A 27,983-nucleotide genomic window follows, 5' to 3' on the forward strand; every position below is an offset into this window, starting at 1 on the left:
TAATGGCAGTGGTTGGCTCCAGCCTATTCTACCTTTTGTTGACAGCAGTGGCAGGTAGATAAATCAGTGTCTTAGAGCAGGGAGTGGGTATAATGACAGTGATTGGCTCCAGCCTATTTTAGCTCTTGTTGACAGCAGTGGCAGGTGGATAAATCAGTGTCTTAGAGCAGGGAGTAGGTATAATGACAGTGATTGGCTCCAGCCTATTCTACCTTTTGTTGACAGCAGTGGCCGGTAGATAAATCAGTGTCTTAGAGCAGGGAGTGGGTATAATGGCAGTGGTTGGCTCCAGCCTATTCTACCTTTTGTTGACAGCAGTGGCCGGTAGATAAATCAGTGTCTTAGAGCAGGGAGTGGGTATAATGACAGTGATTGGCTCCAGCCTATTTTAGCTCTTGTTGACAGCAGTGGCAGGTGGATAAATCAGTGTCTTAGAGCAGGGAGTGGGTATAATGGCAGTGGTTGGCTCCAGCCTATTCTACCTTTTGTTGACAGCAGTGGCAGGTAGATAAATCAGTGTCTTAGAGCAGGGAGTGGGTATAATGGCAGTGGTTGGCTCTAGCCTATTCTACCTCTTGTTGACAGCCGGAACAGGTGGATAAAACGTATACATGTACATGGAATATTTCACAAAAAGGCAAGGCCATAGCTTACTCATAAAATGAGTAACGGTCGGAAGGAAGCCAGGTCACACGTACATATTGTATATGCATTCACTCCAAGCTATTCTATGCAAAATTGATGAGCATTGGAATGCATACCTGTCATGGGGTAATGGCAGCATACCTCACAGGAGCCGCTACTAAAGAAGCGGCCAACTAACACAATGTTGTAACAGCTGAAGTTAAATGACTATATACGGTAGTTATTGGCAAGTCACTCTCTACCGTATATTGATAAAACCAACATTGCCAGTGTGTGTATGTCAGTGCTGTAAACACTGCTTTTCTACATTTTACTGGCTGATTTCATTCAAACTTCCTAGGCATATGCTCTGTGCTTTTAACTAGGTAGCTAGTAATATTTGGCTTTAGATCTCAGTCTAGTTCCTGTGAACCAGCCTCTAAAACACCCACCTGCCGGCTACCTGATTGAATATGAAAGGAATATCGGGCATCACCAGGAGTACTGCTATTAAATTGACTCCACTTGAACAGAATAGAAAATAATCAGTGTAGAATGCTGCCTTCTTTAGCTGGCTAATGAACTAAAATGAGGCAGCAGCCATTTTACAAATCGGCAACAACAACACTACAAAGCAATGTATTATTTTGTAATAAAGTAAAATTTAGAATTGTTAAACTCATCTAAAGATGTAACTTAAAACAATGGCACCATGTGACGGCTTTATACTGATAACGCAACCAGGGAACCATATATCCATTGTCATATAGCGAAGGCTAGGCCAGATATACTGATGTCCCTAAATAGATATATAACAATATTTTGAGGTATTATTAACAATGGCGTCCGAAGTACTTCTCCTTTGTGTGCCAAGAACTCACAAGCGATAAAATGGACCCTAAGGGTTGCATACAACACTGTGTATTCGAGTTTTCGTGGGCACTTAGCTGATGGCTTCACTTCTGTCATTAATCTTAATACAGTTCATGCGTGTATTTATGATTATTCATGCACCGATGAGTAAATCCATCCTGTTTTGACTCAGTTGAGCTGGTATGAAGCGGTTGAGAGAGACCATCGTAGAAATAGAAGGACATATAAGCATCGCTTCCGCCCCGCTGGGAGTTTCTGACTATGTATACACTCAAGTTATTAATGCAGGTTGATGCAGTACAATATGTTTGCTAACATATCTATTTATTGCACAGGTAAAAAACACATATTGCCTAAGGTTTGCATCAATATAAAATCAAGACATCCCAATAAACAGACGCTGATCATAGGAATGGGAAAGGTCACTTGATATTCAAGTAAAGAATTTGTTGTATTAACAAAGTAAGAACTACTATGGTATGCATTCCAAGAATGTTCTAGAACACTCGCTGCCTTTGCTGATTCATTCTTCAATCTCTGCCACCTTGGCCATCAATATCTCATTCTTGCGTAACTCCTAGAGAAATAGGATGATGTAAAGCATTGCACCGCAACGTGTACCGCACCTACAGATCTTATCTACCTACTAAACCCCTATGTACCTTACCTATGTACCACACCCACAGACCTTACCTACAGACCTTATCTACGTACCACACCTACATACCTTCCCTATGTACCTTACTGATGTACCACACCTATGTACCGTACTTTGCTGTGTTATTTTATTTTTGCATGAGTTATATTACAATCCGCTAAAACCTTATTTGTTATTCAACAACCATTTTATACAACAAGCATATGACACGTCAGGAGTAGATAAATACCAAGTTACATTCTGCATACGTGACTTGTCACTAGGGAAGCGGTCAATTATTACTTTTATTTATAGCACAGACTATTTTAGAGTTACTACATGTACGCCTCATATTCAGGTATTTTAATAAACATTCAAAGTAAATTCCAAAATGTAGCACAGACTATATTATAGTTACTACATGTACACCTCATATTCAGATATTTTAATGAACATTCAAAATAAATTCCAACATGTAGCACAGATTATTTTAGAGTTACCACATGTACACCAAATATTCAGATATTTTAATGAACATTCAATGTAAATTCCAATGTGTAGAACAGAATGTTTTTAAAAAAAGCAGTTTTGTGAAACAGCGCATATGTAAAGAGCTTTTCATGGCTTAGTATATTTTCTTCCATATTCAAACAATCTTAACAATGTTTCATTTCATCATTTTAATATTTTAAAATACAGTAGTCATCGACTTACGACTGCGTTTGGTTCCGGCCGACCGTAAGATGAATCGGATGGAATTGAAATTCGTCTTACGTTGGAATTGGAGAAGTCACTTCTGTATATTTTGTCGATTCTGATCTTATTTAAATGAATTAAGCTTACTAAACACATACTTAAAGGAAGTTTTAGAATGTATTTTAGTAAACTTCAAACTTGTAACTAAGATTTTATCATTTATCTGCTTGCGAATCCGTTTCTACCATAACGGGTAATATTGAACTTGCCATAATCTCTTAATAATGTATCCAATCAGTACACAAATCGCCAAATTTTAATATCGAGAGAAATTATTGTTGATTTCGTGTGGCAGAAAAAATTTGCCCTAATAAAAAATAACAAAAAAGCTTAACGAAAAACGGCTTACGCATGCCTCGCACTGAGCTGCCTGACCTTCCCACGGACGTCGTCGTAAAGTCCGGTGGACGTATGTCGCATAGGTCATAAGTCGACGACTTACTGTAACGAATTCAGAGAAGACTAGTGTGAGCGATAATAATGAGAGAAAAGACAGCGAGGCAATCCACTTCCTAAATTAAAGGATGAGAGTATATAAAAATTTTAACAGCCATCTTTGAAGCTAATCTTAAAAAGTTTACATGAAGTTTTGTGATCGTGGCAAAGGAAGCAGAAGGGAAGGAAAAACTGCCTAAAATAAGTGACTGGAAAAGTAGGACTTGGCAATTAAAAATACAACATAAAGTGTACAACCCTTAAAGTGTAAAGCACAATAGTATGGTATATTCTACATTGGATATTATATTCTACATTGGATATTATATATTATATAATGAATAATATCCAATAAAAAGGTAACACAAATAATTTATGATAATTACAAGTTCACATTATTTAAGTTAAATTAGTGATATATTTTTATCTACCCATGCACCTTCTCTCCCCTGTATGTTAAGGCTACACGTCTATTTAACTGCCTTCAGAGTACAAATGGAGTAATAATAAATCTTGTTTTATGTATTATTACTTTGTTAGTTTATTTCCATAGATATAACTTTGTTAGTACTTTTATATATTGCATTGGTTTAATGCTAAATATAATAACCCGGGGTATTAATGATTAAGTTCTTTTAGATGTGAAATGAATTAAATGAAAGCAGTGCATTCTTATAGACATATTTGCTACACCATAAAACAGTTTTGACATACAAAGGAAATCTCAAAAACAAATTGAGGCTTAATAGTACTATACGAAATGTTTAGCGTTAAGCCCTAGTTACACAGTCCCCTATGTACACAGTGCCTTAGTTAGACAGTGCCCTAGTTAGACAGCGACCTAGTTACACAGCACCCTAGTTACACAGCGCCCTAGTTACACAGTGCCTTAGTTACACTGTGCCCTAGTTACACAGCGTGTTGGTAGCAGCCAATTTTTCCTCATTAAACATCATTCTGGGTAGGCGGCGAAATAGACTGAGCTAGGTGGGTGATGAAAGTTCGAAGCTAAGCAACTAGAGAAAAAAATAAAGCTGCGAATGCAAAATATAAAATACGACAGCAAAGAAAAATTGAAATAGCCTGTTCTACTTATAGCTTTGACTTTATCAGATAAGTTCATTGTAGAGTCAATAATGATTAAGGAAATTACTTATTTTTAAAGACTAAACTTGCAAGTAGAGAGTAAACCTGCAAGTAGAGAGTAAACCTGCAAGTAGAGAGTAAACCTGCAAGTACAGAGTAAACCTGCAAGTAGAAAGTAAACCTACAAGTAGAGAGTGAGCCTGCAAGTAGAGAGTAAACCTGCAAGTAGAGAGTAAACCTGCAAGTAGAGAGTAAACCTGCAAGTAGAGAGTAAACTTGCAAGTAGAGAGTAAACCTGAAAGTAGAGAGTAAACCTGCAAGCGGAGAGTAAACCTGCAAGTAAGGAGTAAACATGCAGGTACTCCATGCACCTGCATGGAGAACATGGAGACCCGGCAAGTAGAGAGTAAACCTGCAAGTAGAGAGTAAACCTGCAAGTAGAGAGTAAACCTGCAAGTAGAGAGTAAACCTGCAAGTAAAGAGTAAACCTGCAAGTAAAGAGTAAACCTGCAAGTAGAGAGTAAACCTGCAAGTAAAGAGTAAACCTGCAAGTAGAGAGTAAACCTGCATGTAGAGAGTAAACCTGCAAGTAGAGAGTAAACCTGCAAGTAGAGAGTAAACCTGCAAGTAGAGAGTAAACCTGCAAGTAGAGAGTAAACCTGCAAGTAGAGAGTAAACCTGCAAGTAGAGAGTAAACCTGCAAGTAAAGAGTAAACCTGCAAGTAGAGAGTAAACCTGCAAGTAGAGAGTAAACCTGCAAGTAGAGAGTAAACCTGCAAGTAGAGAATAAACCTCATCTCACATTGAAAACTCCCTACCTCTCTGAATTCCTTGACAGTCTTAAAATATAGACGTTGCTTTTCTAACAAATCCAAATACTGATCATTCAGTCCATCTCTTTTCATCTTTTCTACTTCTCGTTGCTTTTCTAGCTAGAATTAAATGACGACAACAATTAGGGAAATGTTACAAAGAGAGGACAACTTGCACTCAGAACTAGCATGACAAATAGGGATGTGTTTTTTATGGAGGATAACGAACATGATTAACCAGGCACACTCGCTACATAAAAACCTGATGACCTCCAACACAAATAAAAAATTTCCCTGACTAAAATTATTCAGGTTGTTTTCGATGAAATATTTACTTACTAAAACAATAAACACATACTTTATGGAGCAACCACAGTGTATAGGCCAGACTAATCTTGTAACAATTAGGATGAGGTACATGTATATAGTACACAAATGCTTCTCTAGTAGCTTGAGGAGAGGTATTTGTAACAATTAGGATGAGATACATGTATATAGTACACAAATGCTTCTCTAGTAGCTTGAAGAGAGGTATTTGTAACAAGTAGGATGAGATACATGTATATAGTACACAGATGCTTCTCTAGTAGCTTGAGGAGAGGTATTTGTAACAAGTAGGATGAGATACATGTATATAGTACACAAACGCTTCTCTAGTAGCTTGAGGAGAGGTATTTTTAACAAGTAGGATGATATACGTGTATATAATACACAAATGCCTCTCTAGTAGCTAGAGGAGAGGTATTTGTAACAATTAGGATGAGATACATGTATATAATACACAAATGCTTCTCTAGTAGCTTGAGGAGAGGTATTTGTAACAATTAGGATGAGATACATGTATATAGTACACAAACGCTTCTCTAGTAGCTTGAGGAGAGGTATTTTTAACAAGTAGGATGATATACGTGTATATAATACACAAATGCCTCTCTAGTAGCTAGAGGAGAGGTATTTGTAACAATTAGGATGAGATACATGTATATAATACACAAATGCTTCTCTAGTAGCTTGAGGAGAGGTATTTGTAACAATTAGGATGAGATACATGTATATAATACACAAATGCCTCTCTAGTAGCTAGAGGAGAGGTATTTGTAACAATTAGGATGAGAGACATGTATATAGTACACAAATGCTTCTCTAGTAGCTTGAGGAGAGGTATTTGTAACAATTAGGATGAGATACATGTATATAGTACACAAATGCTTCTCTAGTAGCTTGAGGAGAGGTATTTGTTACTAAACATGAAATAAATAAACATGATGCTCTATTTTAATTTGGCTCCTCAACAGCAGAAATTGAAAATGATAAGGTTTTACTTCATAAACAAAATATCTCACTGAATCTAACTAGAGAGACATCGACACAGCCCCAGTACAGTAGGTTTTGCATTAATTTAAATTATCAAAACTTTTAATCTTTTAAAGTTTTGAAACCAAGTTTAAGTACATGGTATGCAGTGTCACTTCTTTTTAATATGAACACGCCCTATAACTACATGAAATCTCATTGATGTGTGTCAAGGTCATATTAATAATAAAACTGGTATGTCACACATAACCCTTGAAGTGTAAAACACAATAATATGGTTCACCTTTGCTTTGCTGCTCTTTATTCCATCCACAATATGTTCAAACTGTTTCAAGAACTGGTCCTTGTTAGCTTGTGTCGACATCCCCCTGTCAGCAGCAAAAACACTTTGCTTAATATTATAGAACAGAGAGAGGGGCAAAAGTAAACTGCTGATTTATCCTATCAATCTGGTGATTTGTCACACTCCACCTTAAAACGGCGCAAATATGCTGAATATTGTGTGAGTTTCCAAATCATGAACCCAATAGTAGACAAAGTGACCTACAATAGTCAGCAAATGTCTCAATGGTTTGGTAATTTCAGTCGCTGCCTTGTTGTAATTGGACTGCTAAATATTAGAAAGTAGTTTTTGAAATATTTGGCATCCATTTAATGCACTCCATAGAGTAATCTCTATATGCTCAATAGAGTGATCTCTAATACACTCAATAGAGTGAACTCTAATGCACTCAATAGAGTAATCTCTATATGCTCAATAGAGTGAACTCTAATACACTCAATAGAGTGATCTCTAATATGCTCAATAGAATGATCTCTAATCTGATCAATAGAAGGATCTCTAATACACTCAATAGAGTGATCTCTAATACACTCAATAGAATGATCTCTAATATGATCAATAGAGTGATCTCTAATATGCTCAATAGAGTGATCTCTAATACACTCAATAGAGGGATCTCTAATATGATCAATAGAGTGATATCTAATACGTCCAATAGAGTGATCGCTAATATGTTCAATAGAGTGTTCTCAAATATGATCAATAGAGTGATATCTAATACGTTCAATAGAGTGATCGCTAATATGTTCAATAGAGTGATCTCTAATACGCTTAATAGAGTGCTTTTTAAAGACTTCCTATTAATCTGATTATTAACACAAACTTTTATGTTTTCTTCCTGTGTTCACCAGGCTTTAAACAGCTCAAATAAGTCGCAAATTATTTAACAAAGTCAGAAAAGCAATTAATATCAAATAAAACTAGCAGATTAGCTGATAAACACAAACATCCTTCATAGAGACGAATGAACAGAGCTTGTACATGCATGAGATGAGCAACTGAGGAGCAATCACACGTGTTCCCTAGAAACTGTCGGCCACTCACGTGAGAAAGTTATCATATATGGAATTGAGGAGACTGATCTCCTTCTCGAGGTATGACTTGGAGTCATCTAGTGTATTGTAGAGGGTGTAGAACTGTTTTGTCTCCTTGTGAGTTGCGCCAACTGCAGAAGAGAGAAGACAACCATGGGCAGATGTGAAAATTTATCAGTGCAAAAACCCTACCAAACAGCTTCATTTTTTATATTTTCATATATTAAAACAGATACATAAGGATGAGACAATCTTTAAATAGGCTTCGCTACAACACAATTTAGACATGCCCCAGATAATCCAATTGAAACTGGATTGAACAGCTTGGCATAGAAAAGGTTAACGACCGCAGTGAGCCAACAGATAACTGCACTAAAGTTCATTACCATAGAATCAATTAAGGAAAAGAGTGTTTGAATGAGTATGGCAGAGTCTGGTCAATAATCTATCACTCAACAGGCTTCTGAGCTCTTAGCTCTAATCTAATAGCCATCTAACATCTAATATCATGATAGCCATTCTAGCTGAATGATGGCTCCTGTTTATCAGTACAATTACAACTAAAGATTATCCAAAGCATTTTTCATTACTTTAAACGACAGCTACGACTGTCTCTGTTTCTTAGCCCTCATAATTGACAAATAACCAATAATTTATGTATATTGGATTCGTTGTAGTGAGTGGTCCTCATCGGACAGATTATAATTTCCATTCTAATTCTTTCCATCTGAAATCAGCTTAATTTGCGATTCATTAAAGAAGACTCCTTTATTTCGTTTGGACGAGTCATCATCGTCCAAACATCCGTTAAGAAGAGTTTTCGTTAATAAAAGGTGACTTTTGAATCAATGTTAAATTGTCAGAAATGCAGTATGGATATCAAAGCAATTTATTTCAGTGTTACAATAGCAGTTGTTTTAAATGTGCCAGCTTTCACACAATCACAAAATTCAATGCAAATAAGAGGCTTGAACCCATGACATTCAGCTTATTAGACTGACACTCTAACCAACCCAGCTAATCAGGAATGATTGTCCAATTGGGGAACAAAAATTGCTCGTCAAATGAAAGTTACTGTTGAAAATTGTCCATTCACTTTCGAAAAAGTGAACAGACAGACAATGACCAATCTAATATATATATATATATTTCTCAAAGTCCGTCTGTGGATCCGTCTGTAGGTTTTCCGGCTATAGCTACTATTAGAACGCCTGAGCTGGACAACAATGCAGACTCAAAGTCATGGCTTACCGTCATTGGAAGCCTAACCTTATTAATTAGCTTAGTGGATTTTTTCATTGGCAATATGCCAGGCTACTAGCTTGAAAGGTACAGTTGTTTGACAAAGTTTTAAAACCTTTACAGCTGTTTTTATTTTTCTCATGATATGTAGTTTGAAAGTTAGAATGGCAAATGTTTTTATATATTAAATACAAATCGATTTTCTGTCCAAATACTCTTCTATTACATGGGCAACGCCGGGTGGCACAGCTAGTCATAATATGGATTTGTAAAACTCATTGAAAGAATAGCTTTGATAGTGTTATCTGTGATTCACTTGAAGTAGAATTTCTAGTAACGATAGTAATAATAGTAGTTGTAGAAATAGTAGCAGTAGTAATAGTAGTAGTAATAGTAGTAGTTGTACTAGTGATAGTAGTAGTAATAGTAGTAGTAATAGTAGTAGTTGTACTAGTAATAGTAGTAGTAATAGTAGTAATAGCCGTAGTAGTAGTAGCGGAAGTAGTTATAGTAGTAATAGTAGTAGTAATAGTAGTAATAGCCGTAGTAGTAGTAGCGGAAGTAGTTATAGTAGTAATAGTAGTAGTAATAGTAGTAATAGCAGTAATAGTAGTCATAGTAGTAGTAATAGTAGTAGTAATAGTTGTAGTAGTAATAGTAGTAATAGAATTGGTAGTAATAGTAGTAGTAATAGTAGCAGTAAGTAGTAATGGTAGCAGTAAGTAGTAGTGGTAGCAGTAAGTAGTAATGGTAGCAGTAAGTAGTAGTGGTAGCAGTAAGTAGTAATGGTAGCAGTAAGTAGTAATAGTAGCAGTAAGTAGTAATGGTAGCAGTAAGTAGTAATGGTAGCAGTAAGTAGTAGTGGTAGCAGTAAGTAGTAATGGTAGCAGTAAGTAGTAGTGGTAGCAGTAAGTAGTAGTGGTAGCAGTAAGTAGTAATGGTAGCAGTAAGTAGTAATGGTAGCAGAAAGTAGTAATGGTAGCAGTAAGTAGTAATGGTAGCAGTAAGTAGTAGTGGTAGCAGTAAGTAGTAATGGTAGCAGTAAGTAGTAATGGTAGCAGTAAGTAGTAATGGTAGCAGTAAGTAGTAGTGGTAGCAGTAAGTAGTAGTGGTAGCAGTAAGTAGTAATGGTAGCAGTAAGTAGTAATGGTAGCAGTAAGTAGTAATGGTAGCAGTAAGTAGTAACGGTAGCAGTAAGTAGTAACGGTAGCAGTAAGTAGTAGTGGTAGCAGTAAGTAGTAGTGGTAGCAGTAAGTAGTAATGGTAGCAGTAAGTAGTAATGGTAGCAGTAAGTAGTAGTGGTAGCGTAGTAGTAATCGTTGTTTTGGAATGCTTAATAAATTACTAATAAGAGTGAAATCTTTCAAGTGTGTACAATTGGCTTGATGCATGTAAGCTATGCCAATTTTCACAATGAAAAATGATCATGAATAGAATTTGAACTGCCAGCCTTGTAAACAAACACAAATACACAGCCAACCTACCCATGTGAACCTTGCCAACAATATTTAATAGCATCCTAGTTTCCAGTCTCACACGTAGTAACTTCGCTAGATACTAGAGCATTAGTTCGACTTAAAGATTTCATCTTTAATTTCAAACAGTGGTCACCCACTTGAAAAAAATCACCTTTCCTATGTGCTCTAAGCATTTTTGCTTTTATTAGAAAAGTCGTTTTAAACTGCATGGCTCAATACACAAAAGACCGAAACTAAAAGTAAAATATTTTATTATTGGTCAGTCACCTTGGTTGTACAGTTCAATGAACCTCCTCTGGTATTGGCTAAGCTCTGCTCTCGACGGCACCTCATCTATCTTCCTCTGCAGTGATGAAATCTCTCGGTTCTTCTTTGCCTGCAAACAGCAAAAATTTACTGAATTTAGAATATTTTTATAAGCAGTTACATTCAAGGCTTACAGATTGGAAACTAAAAACCTAAATTAGTAGTTATTTTCTCCTGGAGTTATAAGAAGTGTAACTCACTATAGCGAGCCTCATTTTATGAAGTTTAGATTTGTCTGCCTCATACTGTCTCTCTATCTCATTATTCCTCTCTTCATCCTCTTCTGTGAATCCTTTGTCAGCTTCTAACTTCTGCAACTCAGCTTTGAGTTCAGCTAACTCTTCCTGTCAGCATAAACTCAGACAGTTAAAATGAAACCTCGTAGTTGAAAGGCCTTTTTGAAGAAATTGACTAAGCTTACAATCTACAGAGTGTATTTATTTTCATTGCATTTGAGACAGCAGGATGTGGCTGCTTGTTACATGAAATGAGACTGGTTGGAGTATCAGTTGTGCTCCATGAACTGATTAGCTGAACATTCACATAGCGGGGCTACAACCAGTATCCATCAGACAATCATTCAGATAATGCTGGAAAAAGAGTAATTAAAAATACAATAATTCTTGTAATCCATTAAACCTAAAGTATAAATACTGTAACTGCGTTTGGCTTGTATTTTAAAAGAATAAGCGGAGAACTAAGATCTCAAGGACCAAGACCTCTATTACTGAAAAAAGTAATGAGTATTTATAGTCAGTCTGCTGCTGTAACCGTCCCTGTAATTAGTCAAACACAATCTTTAATAAGTAAGTGACAAAAATGAGTCAGACCAATCACTCGCTGCTCTAAAATGTGGCTTAAATTAAAACCTCCAAGATAGCTAATAAATTTCTTCCTTTACATATTCTATTATGTTATTTATTTTTATCACGTTTCGCTAAAATTATTACAGCTATCTTTTGTAGCCAATTACTGCTAAGACAAAAAACTAGCAAAGTTTACCATTTAACAACACTAAAAACTGATCATTACGGTACTTACGATCAAATGCAGAGACTAATGAAAATGTGTAACCTAATAACTCTCTAGTACTAGTCCGAAACCGATGAAGGGGTGGAACTTAATGACTCTCTAGTACTAGTAAGAAACTGATGAGGGGTGTAACTTAATAACTCTCTAGTACTAGTCAGAAACTGATGAGGGGGTATAACTTACCTAATAACTCTCTCGTACTAGTTGGAAGATCAACTAACCTTACACTTCTGCTTGTACTGTTTCTCTCTCTCCTTTATCACATCATTCTGAGCAACAAGCACTCTCAACTTCTCCAGTACTCTACAAATACGCTTGTGCAGGTTGACCGACTGAAATCAAATGATCATCCTAAAACAATTATGTTTGATGATTTTTTTGATTTTTACATGTCAGAAAAAGGGACTTATACAGGGTCTACTGTAAATGTGAACTGCACAATTTGGTCAAAATTAAAATAAAAACAACTTTTAATAAATTAAAGTGATACAAAGTTGTTTTGTTATGTTCCTAATGTTTTGATGTGACACACTTCAACAAACTAAAATAATATTATGTTAGCAGTTATGAAAAAAAGCTGGTAATTAATATTTTCAAAAAAATCTGATTTAAATAAAAAATCCAATTTTTTTGATTAGAAAAACAATCATGATTTTTCCAACTGCTAATGCTTGTATAGAAGTGATGGCCTTCCAATCGAACTGATACCAGAGATGCCGGCTAGCTTATGACACAGCCATTCAAATAAAACTTGAGCTGAACCGAACAGGCCAAAGGCCGGCCAGTGAAGAAATGATCAGCCAGCCCCCGAACCGGAGAGATGAGCCAAACAGGGCAACTGAACGCGCATCAGCAAAAGGGCTTGAAAGATATTGCTCTCTTTATTGTAATACACTGTTCTTGTACATTATTATTATTATTATTATTATTATTGATTGTACATGTATATATATTTATTCTTTAAACACAAAGCGGCTGGTTTTCTTAAGTGTGGAGAAGTAAAGGATTACAGTGGTCTCTACAAATTATACATGTACCTAAATATTATCTCAAGTTGTCTTATATTAGTGAAGGGGACAACTCCATGGTTCATTTCAAATCAAATAACTGCATCCAAACTTACACTTTGTTTTCTCCATTTTCTAACTTTTCCAATTTAGCCATTTCTTGAGCTATCTGTTCATCCATAGACTCCAACTACAAGAGTAGCAGGTGGATATGACAGACACTGCATATGACAGTATTTGGACTGCAAGAGTAGCAGGTGGATATGACAGACACTGCATATGACAGTATTTGAACTGCAAAAGTGGGTTATTTGGTGAGATAAAGAGAGTTTTGTAAGTTATTAATCAGTTACTAGAAACAGACATGCAAAATTACGGCTACTTGTAACTATGTAGAACCGACGATCGACTGAATCAGTGGGACCATCCCATTGAGACTGATTCACTCTATATGTCAGCATTAATATATTGATGATTGCTTGTGATAACATTGTTCACACTTTCATAAACCTATCCGTGATTACATCAGCGAATAGTTCATGACATAGCGTTCTCATAACACCAGGTAGTCGCTGAAATGACAAAATACTAGTCTCGCAGCAACTGACATTAAAGAAAATATAGACTAAGCAACCTGTGATGGCGAATCACCATCGCCGAAGTGGTGGACATTACACAGACTGCCGTGGATGCTCTGTGAAATGTCAGGAAAGTTTAGCAGCAATGTTACCCGACATATCCGTATCGGATAGGCGATGCCTATAGTTTACGGTGCACATAGTCGACAGACGAATAATCGCCGATAGGACAACCCCAACGTAAGCCGATACAGTGCGAACCAACCTTTAGGTGACTACCATCGTGGTAGTTTGATATAATAATAATAGATAATAACTTTGCTAACAAATTTAATTTAAACATTTTATAGAGTTAGTGCTTAATAGTCGTGAGAACTATGAAATCTAGAAACTTTGATGTCACAAATATTTGGTATTCAAGTAAATATATACGACACAATTTAATAGACAAAAACATGAATGTCAGATTTGAATGCTTGTGTGAGTTTTCTTGCTAATGTGTAAATATAGCAACATAATAAATTTCACCAAACATGTTCACAATGGTTGATTTCGCAAATATTACAGTGCATGCGAGTTATTGCCAACTTATATAAATAACTATTTATATATATCGTAGATGATCCTATAACATACATTTCAGATAACATAAATAATTGATGTAAAGTTTTTGTTTCCTACTACGTAAAAAATTCCACATAATGTAAAGAGCCAAGCGGGTGTACGTTCTAAAATTCGATTAGAATGACGATAATATCGGAGTTAGCCTAAAAACATCACTTTTTCTATTGTCGCACTTGTGAGATGAAGCACCATGTAAGGTTTTCTTTTTTTATATATACTGGTACCCTGGTAGTACTCTGGTAGTCTAGTGTGCCATGAGAGATCATCATGCGTGTTCATAAAGCACAGAGAATAAGCAGCTGCACAGGTATTCAGAAGTACTTAAAGGTGGTCTATTGGTGCCGGTGTTAGTGTCGATACAACAAGCTAAATGTCTTGAGTTGGAATCTCATCAAAATGTATATTTTATCCTTACCTTGAATCTTGGTGATAAACAGATGGACAGACAGACGCCGCAATTATGATAGCGGCATATCATAAGTTTCTATACCATTATCATATGATGATACTAGTAACTATTTTAAACATAAAAAGTTGTTATTATTTTCCTTTGAAAAATAGAAATCGCTGTCTAGAAGAAAAATGGTGAAAGAATTGATAGAAAGTGTGCGCTCCTTTCAACTTATTATAATTTTACTGTAATCATTGACTATAAACTGAGTGAAAGTGATAAAAAAAGTTAGATACAAACTTTTTAAACCAAACAAAGTTGCTGATCCAACCGATAATACTACAGTTACTGTACAGTCACTCAATGTCTAATCTTCTGCCTTTTTGAAAGACCAAAGGAATGAGTTTGGGAAGATCTTAGAACGGATTAAGTAAATTACATGTATTTTAATGTTCATATAACACAAAATCCCTATAATGTAAACATTCTCAGAATGGATTGTTTACGTTGTAGGAGCATCTACTGTATATACTTGACCGCGTTACCTGGTACAGCTGAATATATAACCACTACAGCCCAGTCTATTACTCAAACATAAACTGAAAAATAAGGAACCTGTCCTACATCAAAGATGCACACAAACCTTTGGCCACCCGCACAATCTTTACCTAATGTAACAACAAATTAGTGTTCAAAATCGATACTTTAGCAAAGTTCTTCTCAATTAATTAATTGAGTAACTGGATTGCAAGTAATTGTAAAGTAAAACGCAATTGAATAACTAGTCTTCAGAGACATTGAAAGATGAAACATGATAAGTTTTCTGGTTGCCACCAATATCATATTTAAATATGCCTGTCATCCAGGGCCCCTTTCAGCAATCGCGAGGTTGGAAATTACAAATGGTAGGAAGCCGAGCATTACCTCTGCGAGTTCCTCATGCAGTTGTTGGTACTCTTCCTTCCTCTCCTGATACTCTGTCTCTAGTTGAGCTTGTTTCTGCCTTCTCTCATCGACTTGCTTCCTTAAGGCTGACATCAGCTTCTTGTGATGCTGAGGTGTGCCAGGCTTGTCAGCCGCCTGCTCCAGCACGGCTTGCTGATGATATCAGAGCAGAGCGAGTAAATCAACATAATATAGAGCATATACGGTAGTTAGAAGGTTTGACAACTGAGTTGATACCTGGTACTAATTGTAGTTTGACAGTCAACAAATGTTTTAACATTGGCTGTTAAAAATTACAAATACTGAACTCTAAACAGAAACTTCTTTCAAATACTGAACTCTAAACAGAAACTTCTTTCAAATACTGAACTCTAAACAGAAACTTCTTTCAAATACTGAACTCTAAACAGAAACCTCTTTCAAATACTGAACTCTAAACAGAAACTTCTTTCAAATACTGAACTCTAAACAGAAACTTCTTTCAAATACTGAACTCTAAACAGAAACTTCTTTCAAATACTGAACTCTAAACAGAAACTTCTTTCAAATACTGAACTCTAAACAGAAACTTCTTTTTACTAAGTTCCAGTCAATATAACAGTATAGATCAGAATATACAGTTCTGGAGGATCCAATGAATAACTGTGCCATAATAAGGTCCCATGCAATTTAATAATTGTTAAAAAATAACTAAATGAAGTAAGGCTAACTCAATACACAGAGAAAGGCTAAGGCTATCACAGTCAACAGAGAAAATCAAAGGCTATCACAGCAAACAAAAAAGAGCTAAGGCTATCCCAGTCAACAGAGAAAATCTAAGGCTATCACAGCAAACTAAAAAGAACTAAGGCTATTACAGTAAAGAGAAAAGAGGTAAGGCTGACATGGTAAAAGCTGATGAAGAAAGCGGATAGATTACCTTTTGAGCATACTCCTCTGAGACCTTCTTTATTTCGGCTGACTGCATCGAGACCATAGATCCAATTTTAGAGGCAGCAAGATTGGTTGGTTGACTTTCAGTGCTGGCCATCGACTCCATCAGAGCCTGTATACGTTCCTGGAACAAGAATCACTAAGCCTATGTAGAAGAGGTCACCGTCCGCTTTCGTAGTTATTACCGACTCAAATTATGTCAACATACGCTGCCACCAAGATGTTGATAGACTAAGAATTGATAGTCAGCATTTTGATTCTTTAATAACAATTGAACGTTAGCAAGGTAGTCTGGTGATGTAGATTGAGACTGACTTGTACGTAACAACTCTACTTAAACCATAGACAACAGACCTCAAAACTGCTATATTACTGCCTCATTCTAGAAATAGAGAGAGTAACTCCGATGTCTTAGCTACACAAAATAAGACAGGATTACACGTCTATTTTAAACAGATATTTTTAAACACTTAGTTTTCTGGTTCCCTCTAAATCACTTAAAACTTCTTCAAAGAATAGATGTACTAAATAAATAGAAATAATATGAAAGCATAGTGGACAGGAAGCAGACAAGATGCGATGGTTAGGGCGGCGACTTATGATCAACACGGCTGTTCAAGTGACACAAGACTATAGGTGGGGTTAGAAAAGGCATCTAACCACAATAGCTCCTGCGCTACATCAGCCCGGGGATTGTAGACCTCGCTCAGAAACAGAACCCTAAAAGACGGCTTTCTCAGAGGGATATCAGATCACAGACATTCTGTGACTTTTAGGAAAGTATAGTGGATAGATCATGCATACGCATCACTGGCTAGATAAAGAGTAGATACATGATATTGTTACACAGCCTGTGTTAATAAACACAGCATAATACAATAAAACCAGCTAAATGATGGCTGATGGCATAAGCTTACAGCAAGAGAAAGCAACTAACAAAGCAATAAACAAACAGCACTCTGCACACCTTACCCTTACCTTGCCCTGAAAATATAGCATGAGATATAATCAACTGCAACAGATAAAACCAATACGTCTTACTAATATTTATAATTAGTTCAACTTCTATGATTTTTGAGTCTTTTATTGAATCCATGCTGAAAATATATCAATATTAATAAATCCTCCATCGTCATTGTCTGTCTGTTAGTATGCATAAACACAATGCGTTTCCACAATTTCTTGGCTGATTTCATTCAAACCTCACACGCATATGCTCTCAGCTTGCTGCCAGGTTGTTAAACATATTTAGTTTCAAAACACCACCCAATTCCTGAGAGCCAGCCTCTCAGACACCTATCTGCTGGCTGTCAGATTGAAAATGAAAGAGCTACACTTACTGATAGTTTTGAATAAAGAACAACTTGTTACGGAAAGAATAATTACAATAATTTAAATCTGGTAAACTTGTTACAAGCTAAATTTTCCTTTTATCAGTTGAAGTAAATCTGACTCGTGAAAAGTAAGTGTAACACTAACTAACCTGATATCACTTGTCTAAACAGTTGAGACATGAAATCTGTGTTCCTATAGTAACTCTAACAGCAATTAGCTACTAAACAATACCTAATAGTACACTTCCTTTCTACCAAAGATCACTAGCTATCTTTTCTGAATAACAACCAGTAGTAGTAGTAGCAGTAGTAATAGTAGTAGTAATAGTAGTAATAATAATAGTAGCAGTAATAGTAGTAGTAATAGTAGTAGTAATAGTAGTAGTAGTAGTAATAGTAGTAGTAACAGTAGTAGTAGTAACAGTAGTAATAGTAGTAGTAATAGTAGTAACAGTAGTAGTAGTAACAGTAGTAATAGTAGCAGTAGTAATAGTAATAATAGTAGTAGTAATAGTAGTAATAATAGTAGTATTAATAGTAGTAGTAACAGTAGTAATAGAAGTAATGATATGTAATAGTAGTAGTAATAATAATAGTAGTTCATTTAGAATGCTTAACAATTAATACTAAGAGTGCAATATTTTAAAAGTGTACAAGGGGCTGGGTGTATGTACAAAACGTTTTGGCAGTAATGCAAACAGCTAACACAAACAAACTTTGTTAGTAACAATTATTCACAATAGTCATTTTAATGGATGACTTACAACTACAGGAAAATGACAAATTACGATTGACAGAGTGCAGACCCTTGAAGAAGCGTAGTAGCAACAATAAAACACAACTTAAGACTATCAATTTTAATAGTAACTTACATCTTCTCTGACAGCGCTGTCAATGACCTCTGTCATACCCTTATGACCTTCTGCTGCTGGTTTGTTCTGCCCTTCAGACTCTTGCTGACTAGAGACTGCATGCCTCCTGTATGAAAAATATACAGATAGTTAAAGGACATATTATTTAGAATGTTCCCGCAGTGAAAAGGTCCAGATTAAATACTATTATTTGAGACTGTTTAACAATTCTAGTTACAAGTTTACAAAATGACCATATCAAACATGGCTGTATATCTCACTGGAAATACCTCTGACTATTATCTGCAGACTTATAGCCTCAGTCTAATCTTTTTACTACAAAAGTTCATGTACAGACAACTTCTTAAGTTATTTGTGTCAGCGTGTGAGATGTGCAACACAACTGTTTAAGAGTGTTAATAGCAAAGTGCTATCCACAACTAGAAAAAAATGTACAGGTTTGCCTGACTTTTACGCAAACAGAATTGACAAGAGCCAGCACAAATGAGAAATAGCATTTCAAGTACAACAAATTGAGAAAACTAAGAATGTACGAAACATTTTGGGACAAAAAACAAACATTTAGAAATTGACAAACTTTTTTTGTAAAGACTTGAAACATCAAAGTTCACTGGGTATTGTACATAAAAAACAGCACCTGTCAACCCTGAGAAAAAGAGCAAACACAAATAATGAGGTGGTAAAGTTGAAGCCTATCTGGTAGATCATATTTCAACTATAATGTAGGTACTGAACGTGCTGAATGGTTTAATGACACATTAAACACCTGCACCAACCTGCCATACTCTAAGAGTGTAGACTGAACTCTTACTCCTTCATCAGCACCAGTGAGAGGCTCTAATCTCTTATATTTCCTTCGTGGCCCATAAATCCTCTAAAACACAATCACTAGTTGTGCTTTATATTCTGAATCTTGCATCAACCAATCAAGTACGAATATTAATTGCTGCCTGCTTGACCCTGTTATCCTGATATGATATTCAAAAAGATATTGTTTAAATATTTCTACACAGACTTGCACCTTCAGATAATTACACATACAACTTGTAATTGTCTGAAGGTGTGGTCTACCGACACACAATCTGACCAATGTAGAGTTTTTTATATGCAAGCTTTTAATTAATATCATTCAATGACCGCAGTCAGAAATCTTTACTAAAATAACAGCTGTATCCATCCACCAGGGTAGGTACTTGGTAAAAAGAGATTGCATCATGCGACATTCGAATTCGCGATTAACAGCATGATAGACCAACACCGCAACAACTGCACCAATTGTAAGATCTATTACGTGCATTGTCACTGGCTGATGACTCATGGCAGTCGAGACAGTTAGAGTAATAATGATAATAACTAAAATCCAAATTTTCACTTAATGAAACAGTTTCCAAGTTTACAGCTGGAAAAGTAATAAAAGAAACTGTATTAAGTAAAAGGCAAGACCAGAATGAATACCCAATACACTATGCACTGCCACAAACCTATTAAACAACTGCAGAGCCATTAGACGCAGGTACAAGGCGACAGAAATCACACAGCGGCGGGTTTATGACAGTAAATACCAGATTACTAAAAGTATGGTAGCATTGTTGATTACTGGTTTTGTTCAAGTTTTTAAATTATGATTTATTGTGTCTATTATATTCTATATATTATATCATCTGTTATATCTACCAGTATATTATATTTCTATGCCAAAAAATTTCAGAAGAGATTTTCAATCAACTAATAATCCATGTAGTATAAAAGGAAGCATCTGCACCTGTAAACAACAATATCAAACGAAAACAGCATTGTCTTACTAGAAAATACCCTGACTCAAGTCACAATGCGACAGTTCTGTCGGTCTGACCTTGACATTGCGCAGGGTATCCATGCTGACTTCCTTGGCCGACATATCATCCTCGGGCAACTTGTATTGTTTGTTGAACTGTGAGATTGAGAATAGGCGATTAAAATCACCCATTTCTTCCTTGGTCTCGATTGCCCTCTTTACCAGCCACTGCAAACACAAGATGTCTAGATACATTAGTCCCGCAATAGTGACAAGGCAGATTCTGGTAGTACATGCATATCATTGATAATAAAGTAACAAAAGGCTTGAGCAAAGAATACAATCATACTTTAGATATTAGCTAACACTGAAAGAACAAAGCTTGAGTAGTTATAAATCTGATTGAGCAATTGGAGCTAGAGACGGGAGAAAATATATATCTGAATTCCATGTCCTGACAATGTATATCAGCTTGCCTAAATTCAGCATCCAAGGCGACCGGCCTAACAAATGCATGATTAAATCTGGTTTACCAACCTACAAGATGCTGTTAGCATTTTTATTGGGAGGACATTTTAATGGAAAAACAGATGATTGAGTATTACAAAAGCCTCCACTAATCTTATAGCTAGTGATGCCTTATTATGGCTAAGTTATAGTTTTTACTATCATAACAACCATGTCTGTCCATCTGTCCAGAGACAAGCTGAGAGGTGAGGAAACAAATGCATCGCATAGGAATTGAACTTAGATATTCGGCTAGGCAGCCAGGGGCTCTACCAACTGCACCACTTGATTACCTTGCATCATCATGGAATAAGTGATCTGATAGTTATGTTGCATGATGCTCATTCACAGTGCATGGGACTATGGAACTGCCAGCGTACTAGCATTATTAATCAAATATATGAATGAGTGAGACTATATTAGATATATGACTTAGCCTAGTTCTCACTCCACCGTGAGCAGTTGGCGGTGTGTCTGCAGTCATCAGCAGTGTTCGAAGAGACTGTATGTTCTCAGCGCCTGGTACCGGTGGCGATGACGTGATGAAAAAATTGTCTTCTCCTAGACAACGGTATCTTTTATGCATGATTTTAGGCACCATTTTATGAATCTTTCTGAATCAAAGTCACATTAAAACCCTAAAACAAAATAGTACTTGCGTAGCATCGTGGCGAATTTGTGTGGTAGTGGCTGTATTGCTAAACTGTTGCGTCAAACCCCTCGTGAAAATCGTATGCAAAATGCGTTCTGGGTGCGTGAACTACTGGTGCGCGGTTCTTACTACTGGCAACAACCCGCAACCTATGATGGGACCGTAGAAAGGTTCAACTCGCTGAGCTTTGCCGCCAGCCTGCTGGTTTTCAGCAGTCACAGGCAGCAGCCGGTTGCACCACCGCCGCTCTTTACAGTGGGGTGAGAATCAGGCTTAAATTAGCTTGTATCAAATATATGACTAAATATAAATATATCAAATACATGGGGAGGCAACCCTAAAACAAGTCAGGAAAATCAGAAGCTGAAAGCAGTTTTATTACCGTCATCTTGCAAAGTAATGTATGATATAGTTATTTAGTTGGCTCTGTTCAAAGAATTTAGTCAAGTAAAAATGGCGTAATCGTGCATGAAGACTAACCTGTATGACAGGGTAGATGTGAATGAAGTCCATTCCTTGTATTTGATGAGGTTCAATTCTATATGGACACTTCATGCGAGGCAGAACGGCCACAATTTTTTCAACGAGAGCTCTGTGAAGTAGCGAAGAAAGTTAATCACTTTGTAAAACATTAATGAGACTTCAACAGATACAGCTTGAAAAAGAGATTGGAGTTTGTGACGCACCTTTAGTTAGCTAGTAATCAAACATCCTGATAACTACAGCTAGTTAGTTCCCTAGTAGATGACCAAACACTATCGTCACTAAAACTGTTTCAATGGACATAAAACCAAAAGGACATTACTCATATTATTCTCAATGACTATTTGCATATTAACAGTGCAACACAACAGAATGAAAATGAAAATTAGTTATGATGTCTATCAAAACAAACTATACAATAGTGCATTTAGCGGCATCATGAGCAGCTTTGTTGAGCCGTGAATTTCTTCCTATGTAGGAATTTGCAATGTCTGTACAGACTGCAGATAAAGAAGAGCAAATATTTAATACGGACCTAGTACATAGTCCTAATTCAATTTACTGTCACACTACAAGACCTTGAATCTGTGTCAGCCAACACCCAGAATATGCTGCTAATGATGATTTTTACATGCTACTGACACAATTATTTAATAGTGGACAAACAAATCTTTTAACATGGATACATATAAGCAATTGTGAGAGACTACCTATTAACGTTGGCATACTTGACTCCAAGATATTTGTCTAGAAATACACAATATTTAATTTAGCGCATGAGTTCAAGTGTTGAACTCTTGGAACGTTTAAAAAGCTGAACTATCAATGATGAGAAATGCTTTCTTAGAGACAAAAGAATGGAAGTCTGCTGGGATTATTGAAACTAATAAAATATTGAGACATACATAATAGCCAATGAACCTGACTGTTTTCGACACATACTGAAAGGTTGATTCAGTTGACTCCATATAACCATTTCAAGGCTGAAAAAGGCTTTACCACTTATTACTGTTTCTCTCATCACCGCCAGAAATCAGTTTAGCAATCGCTAGGAATCATGAACTACCTTGATGAACAGAGTTTCAATGAACTCATCAGTGTAGGTCTGACTATGACTAAACAAGTCACTTAATGCTGTTTGTAGTTGTTTAAACAAACCCTAGCACGAGGTTTATACTCACATTTTTTGTCCAATGGTAGAACTTTCTTGAAAGAGAAGATCTACCTCAACATCAAAGTTACAAGTAGTTATGCACCAGGTCATGCCACCCACAATCTGTAGAAAAATCAAGAGTACAGAGAACCTGTATAAAGTTGTCATGTTTGACACTCTTTTGTGGGACTACCATTCAAAAACACTTGACAATCTATCACAACTAACCAAATGTCTAAGAATATACTAACTTCATCTAAAATAGCGTATCGATGATGACAACGATAGGATAGAGTATCATTGATTGATAAACGAGACAGCCATCACATACAAAAATGAGTGAAATAGGTTATAAAATACCACATGAGTATTGAAAATGTGGAAACCTTGTCAAAGGGAGATAATCCCTTGATTCTGGCTCTAAAGTATCCAGCTGCCAAAAGGAGATCAATAGTTTCATCCAACTTAACATTCTGTTCCTCATCCTGCCTTGATTCTGCCTATCATGATAATATAGACACTGAAAAGTTTGATTAATACGAGAAAAACTTAAGATCGACCTATTGATCGAAACAAAAACACAAACAAAAATCCGGCAATGATTTAAAGGAAGGTAGAATAGGTTCCTGCTAGTTGGAGAGAATTGCGTATTACACACATGAGATTAAAACAAAAACATTGCATGACAAATTTAACCCTTAAATGCAATCTAAGAAATATACCCACTATACCAGCTTCTTTTCTAGTAGTGTCAGCAATATTCTAACTTTTTAGATAACTTCGGCTGTTGTTTCAATATTAGATAGAAGTGGACAAATCTGCTGGTTATTAAATTATCATACATGTATTTAAATCATATTCCTTCCTAGCTTGACAAGTACATCAATTGTTTTATGAACAATTATTACTTTGAAGATGACAGAAACTTACATCATACAGCTTTGAACAACTGGAGAGCATCTGTATTTAGAGTTTAGGACAGAGTCTAGCTTTGTGTTCACATCTATTGAGAGAATTTTAGATATATTGATTGCCTAGTATTACAGATACATGTTTAAATTCATTTACATTTTATATCCTATAACTTTGAGCATCTGGAGACCATCTGTATTTAGAGTTTAGGAAAGCGTCTGGCTTTGTGTTCCCATCTATTGAGAGCCTTTTAGATATATTGATGGCCTACTATTATAGATACATATATAAATTTCATTTACATTTTATATCCTATGATTCTGAATAACTGGAGAAAATCTGTATTTAGATTTTAAGACAGAGTTTGGTTGTGTTCACATCCAGAGAGCATTTAAGATATATTGGTTGCTTACTATTGTAAAAATACCCTTCATTAGTAAAGAAAAATACTTGAAACTACCTTCTAAGTCAATACCCTTTTTCAGAACGACTTAATAAACAAGTTAAATCAGCTAGAAAAAACATTAATTATTAAACGCGAGCACACCGCCCTCATAGTCATTGTTTAGTAAAGAGTCAGAATGGCAAAATAAAATATAAGTCTCACTGATTCAAAACTATGACGTTGAAATAGAACATTAAAAGGTCAGCTAAACTACTTTGGTAATTAAGCAAATTACCATTCAATTTCATAGGCCATTCATAATTATCTGTACTTTTTGGTTTTATGTTATGCATTAATTTTATATGATTTGACAGCAATGTCATTGTTTGGCGCTTTATAGTAATGTTACCATATATGTAGGTAGGGTGACATTAAAATTTAGTAGCTGAATGGTTTTATCCACAGGAAGGAGAGTTACAGTTGCACTTAGTACCCTGTGTTATCCACAGGAAGGGGAGTTACAGTTGCACTTAACACTCTGTGTTGTCAACAGGAAGAGGAGTTACAGTTGCACTTAGTACCCTGTGTTATCAACAGGAAGGGAAGTTACAGTTGCAGTTAGTACGCTGTGTCATACACAAGAAGGAAAGTTACAGTTGCACTTAGTACTCTGTGTTACTATCAGGAAAGGGCATTGCAGTTGCACTTAGTACGCTGTGTCATACACAAAAAGAGGAATTACAGTTGCACTTGGTACCCTGTGTTTACTATGGTAATACAATGAGGTCATACAACAATTTAGAGAAAACCATAGATATATAAACCTAGATTGGCCAATAAGGAAAAAGCCTGTCAGACTTAAATAGCATGACGTTACGTCATTGTATTGTACCTAATGCTTGACTGCACTGTTGTTTACAATGGAGCTAATGAGGAGAAGGTGACAAAATCCCATTTATTTTCACATAAAACCTTTTTGGATACATAAACCAGTGAACCAAAGCAATTCTGTGATAATATCTGATAATCACCATAGATTAAAACTAAAAGTTATGAAATGTTGCACACAAATCATGAGCGATCAGGGCTTTATTTGCCACCCTCTCTCCTTTCCCTCTTCTCTCTTTTTCCCTTCCCACTTCTTCTTGAGAGAAGAGGGAAGGCAAAAAGAGAGAAGGGGAATAGGAGTGGGGGTGGCAAATAAAGCACTGATGGCTCATGATTTGTGTGCAACATTTCATAACTTTTATAGTTTTAATCTATGGTGGTTATCAGATATTATCACAGAATCGCTTTGGCTTACTGGATTATGTATCCAAGAAGGTTTTTATGTGAAAATAGATGTGATTTTGTCACCTTCTCCTCATTAGCTCTATTGTAAACAACAGTGCAGCCAAGCATTAGGTCCAATACAATGACGTAACGTCATGCTATTTAAGTCTGACAAGGCAACCAATGGGAATAGCTATTATTGGCCAATCTAGGTTTATATATCTATGGAGAAAACCAAGCTTGTAGCCAATATTTGTAAGCCCGTATTAAAACACCTATTTAAAACTTATCAGACCGACAGACTGCATCTCAAGGTGGTGGCAACTAATGTGTGGAGTCTACAATAGTTCCCTAAGAGTGAACGCCAAATCAACAAACTGCATCTATACATAAAATTCTGCATCTCAGAAATGGTCAAGAAATACTAGTACCAGCATATGAAAGCTTGTGAACATATGGCAGTATATAGGGATGATTTCGGGAGCGCGGCGAGACCCCATGCCATATACGCTCTAGTTGGCTGTTTCATAGCCATTCCTCACCAATGACCATCAGAATCCTTGAGTGTGGCTGGATTTTTTCAAAACTTTAAATTGGATAATCTATAACAGATTCTTATGCAACAAGACATTCACCTGATGTTCTGTAAGCAAATCCTACAGGGTGCGAAAACCGCAACAGTACCTACAGATTTGGAGAGGCCTTTCTTTTTATGACTTTTGATTGAGAAATAACAAAAACTATATTCGTAAAATGCATTAAGCTATTAGCACACACATGCTTATAAAAAGTTGAGCTCTTGTTTTGATTGACAGCTGATTTAGTATTTGCTTAACCTGCCTGTGGGCATGACGGTGTAGATGACGGTTTTTAGCCAGGCAAGGATCTTGGTGACAGATTCCTATGAATAATTTTGACAAACCAACCTCTATTTCACGACCTTCCGCATCGTAAACTATTGTTAGTTTAGAGCCACTACGTCCTCTTGGTTGAAACATGCTCAGTAAATAAAAATTGTGCAAGTGCAGAATAATCTACGATACATGTATAGGAAACGGATGTTAAACAAGGGGCGTAAGCCAAATAGTCGCCATCAGTAATTCGGTTTACGAGGGCCACTGTCTATTGATTTTGAGAGCTAAATTAGACCATCCAGTCGAATCAATTTATAACATTTCTATAGTAATAACATCAAACAAACTTGCTGTCATTGAATGATTGGTAGTTGGTCCTTCTGTAAATTACACTTTTGTAATGACGTTGAACTTGTTTGTGTAATGCATTATGATTGATTTGGTCATAGTATAGCTCTCAGTAACTACATCAAAGTGTTTTCGAGGCTCCATTTTATAGCCTATTGCTTGTTCACCCTCAGCGTCCATTGCAGACGAAGGAGCTTTTGAAGCACATACGCAAAATATCATTACTTAAAAACTCGTTTATTTTAAATACCTTGTTTTTACATTGAAAGGTTTCGTATTTTATAATTTTTAGACTTATTTTTGCAGTCAAACGTCAACACTTTTGGTACTAGTCTCAGAGGTCTGCTTTGCAACATCGTACATTAGCAATATGTATTGCTATAACACATTACAAATACCCATGTTGTTTTCAAAAATTAAGTAATTTAAGAATTATTTGTTGCATTTCTATTTAAGCTTTTTTGAGTGATTATTTTGATACCCTATTGATAATCTTTGTGATGTGCACCATAATATTCTGTGGCTTAATTGTTGAGGTTAATTTTTTATAATTGTATTCAAGTATATTTATCACAGGTGTCCTTTAGCGGGATATTGCCGAACCGGGCCGTAGTCTACACACAAAAAAAAACAACAAAGGTCCACGTAGTTATGAGCAAAAACAAAAGTATCCACCCAAATATCTCACCAATCCGATGGGCAGCACACACAAAAACTAAACCAATCGACAGAGCCACCCATCATGTCAAAATATTCCAAGTTTCAAGTCATGTCTTGCACAACTCACCTTATGGTTTCTCAAAACTTGTTCCAAAGTCCCTATTATTTTAAGACTGTCCAATTGCTGTTGTAGAAATGGTCACCGCTAGCCTAGCCTAACGTCCTAATTCAACATCTCAGTAACTATTGGGGCATTGCTGAGTGCTACCGAACGTTTTGATTCCCTCTTTTAGCAATGCCCCGATTGTTAGTGATATGTTGAATCAG

General features: G+C 36.1%; 1 protein-coding gene across 1 annotated transcript; it reads right to left on the reverse strand.

The window, feature by feature from the left end:
• Window positions 1-1,247: 1,247 nt before the first annotated feature.
• On the reverse strand, window positions 1,248-26,855 carry LOC137386839 (coiled-coil domain-containing protein 93-like). Its single transcript, XM_068073005.1, has 17 exons — window positions 26,721-26,855; window positions 23,612-23,725; window positions 23,254-23,348; window positions 22,070-22,181; window positions 20,509-20,658; window positions 19,433-19,530; window positions 18,657-18,762; window positions 16,437-16,574; window positions 15,497-15,670; window positions 13,096-13,169; window positions 12,194-12,275; window positions 11,141-11,284; window positions 10,902-11,010; window positions 7,925-8,045; window positions 6,821-6,905; window positions 5,230-5,343; window positions 1,248-2,074 (listed from the first exon to the last, which is right to left on the reverse strand). The coding sequence occupies exons 1-17, from the start codon at window positions 26,790-26,792 to the stop codon at window positions 2,021-2,023; spliced, it is 1,842 nt and encodes a 613-aa protein (XP_067929106.1). The 5' UTR covers window positions 26,793-26,855; the 3' UTR covers window positions 1,248-2,020.
• Window positions 26,856-27,983: the final 1,128 nt, after the last annotated feature.

The sequence above is a fragment of the Watersipora subatra genome, chromosome 2 (genome assembly GCF_963576615.1).
Source record: "Watersipora subatra chromosome 2, tzWatSuba1.1, whole genome shotgun sequence".
NCBI classification, from domain to species: Eukaryota; Metazoa; Bryozoa; class Gymnolaemata; order Cheilostomatida; family Watersiporidae; genus Watersipora; species Watersipora subatra.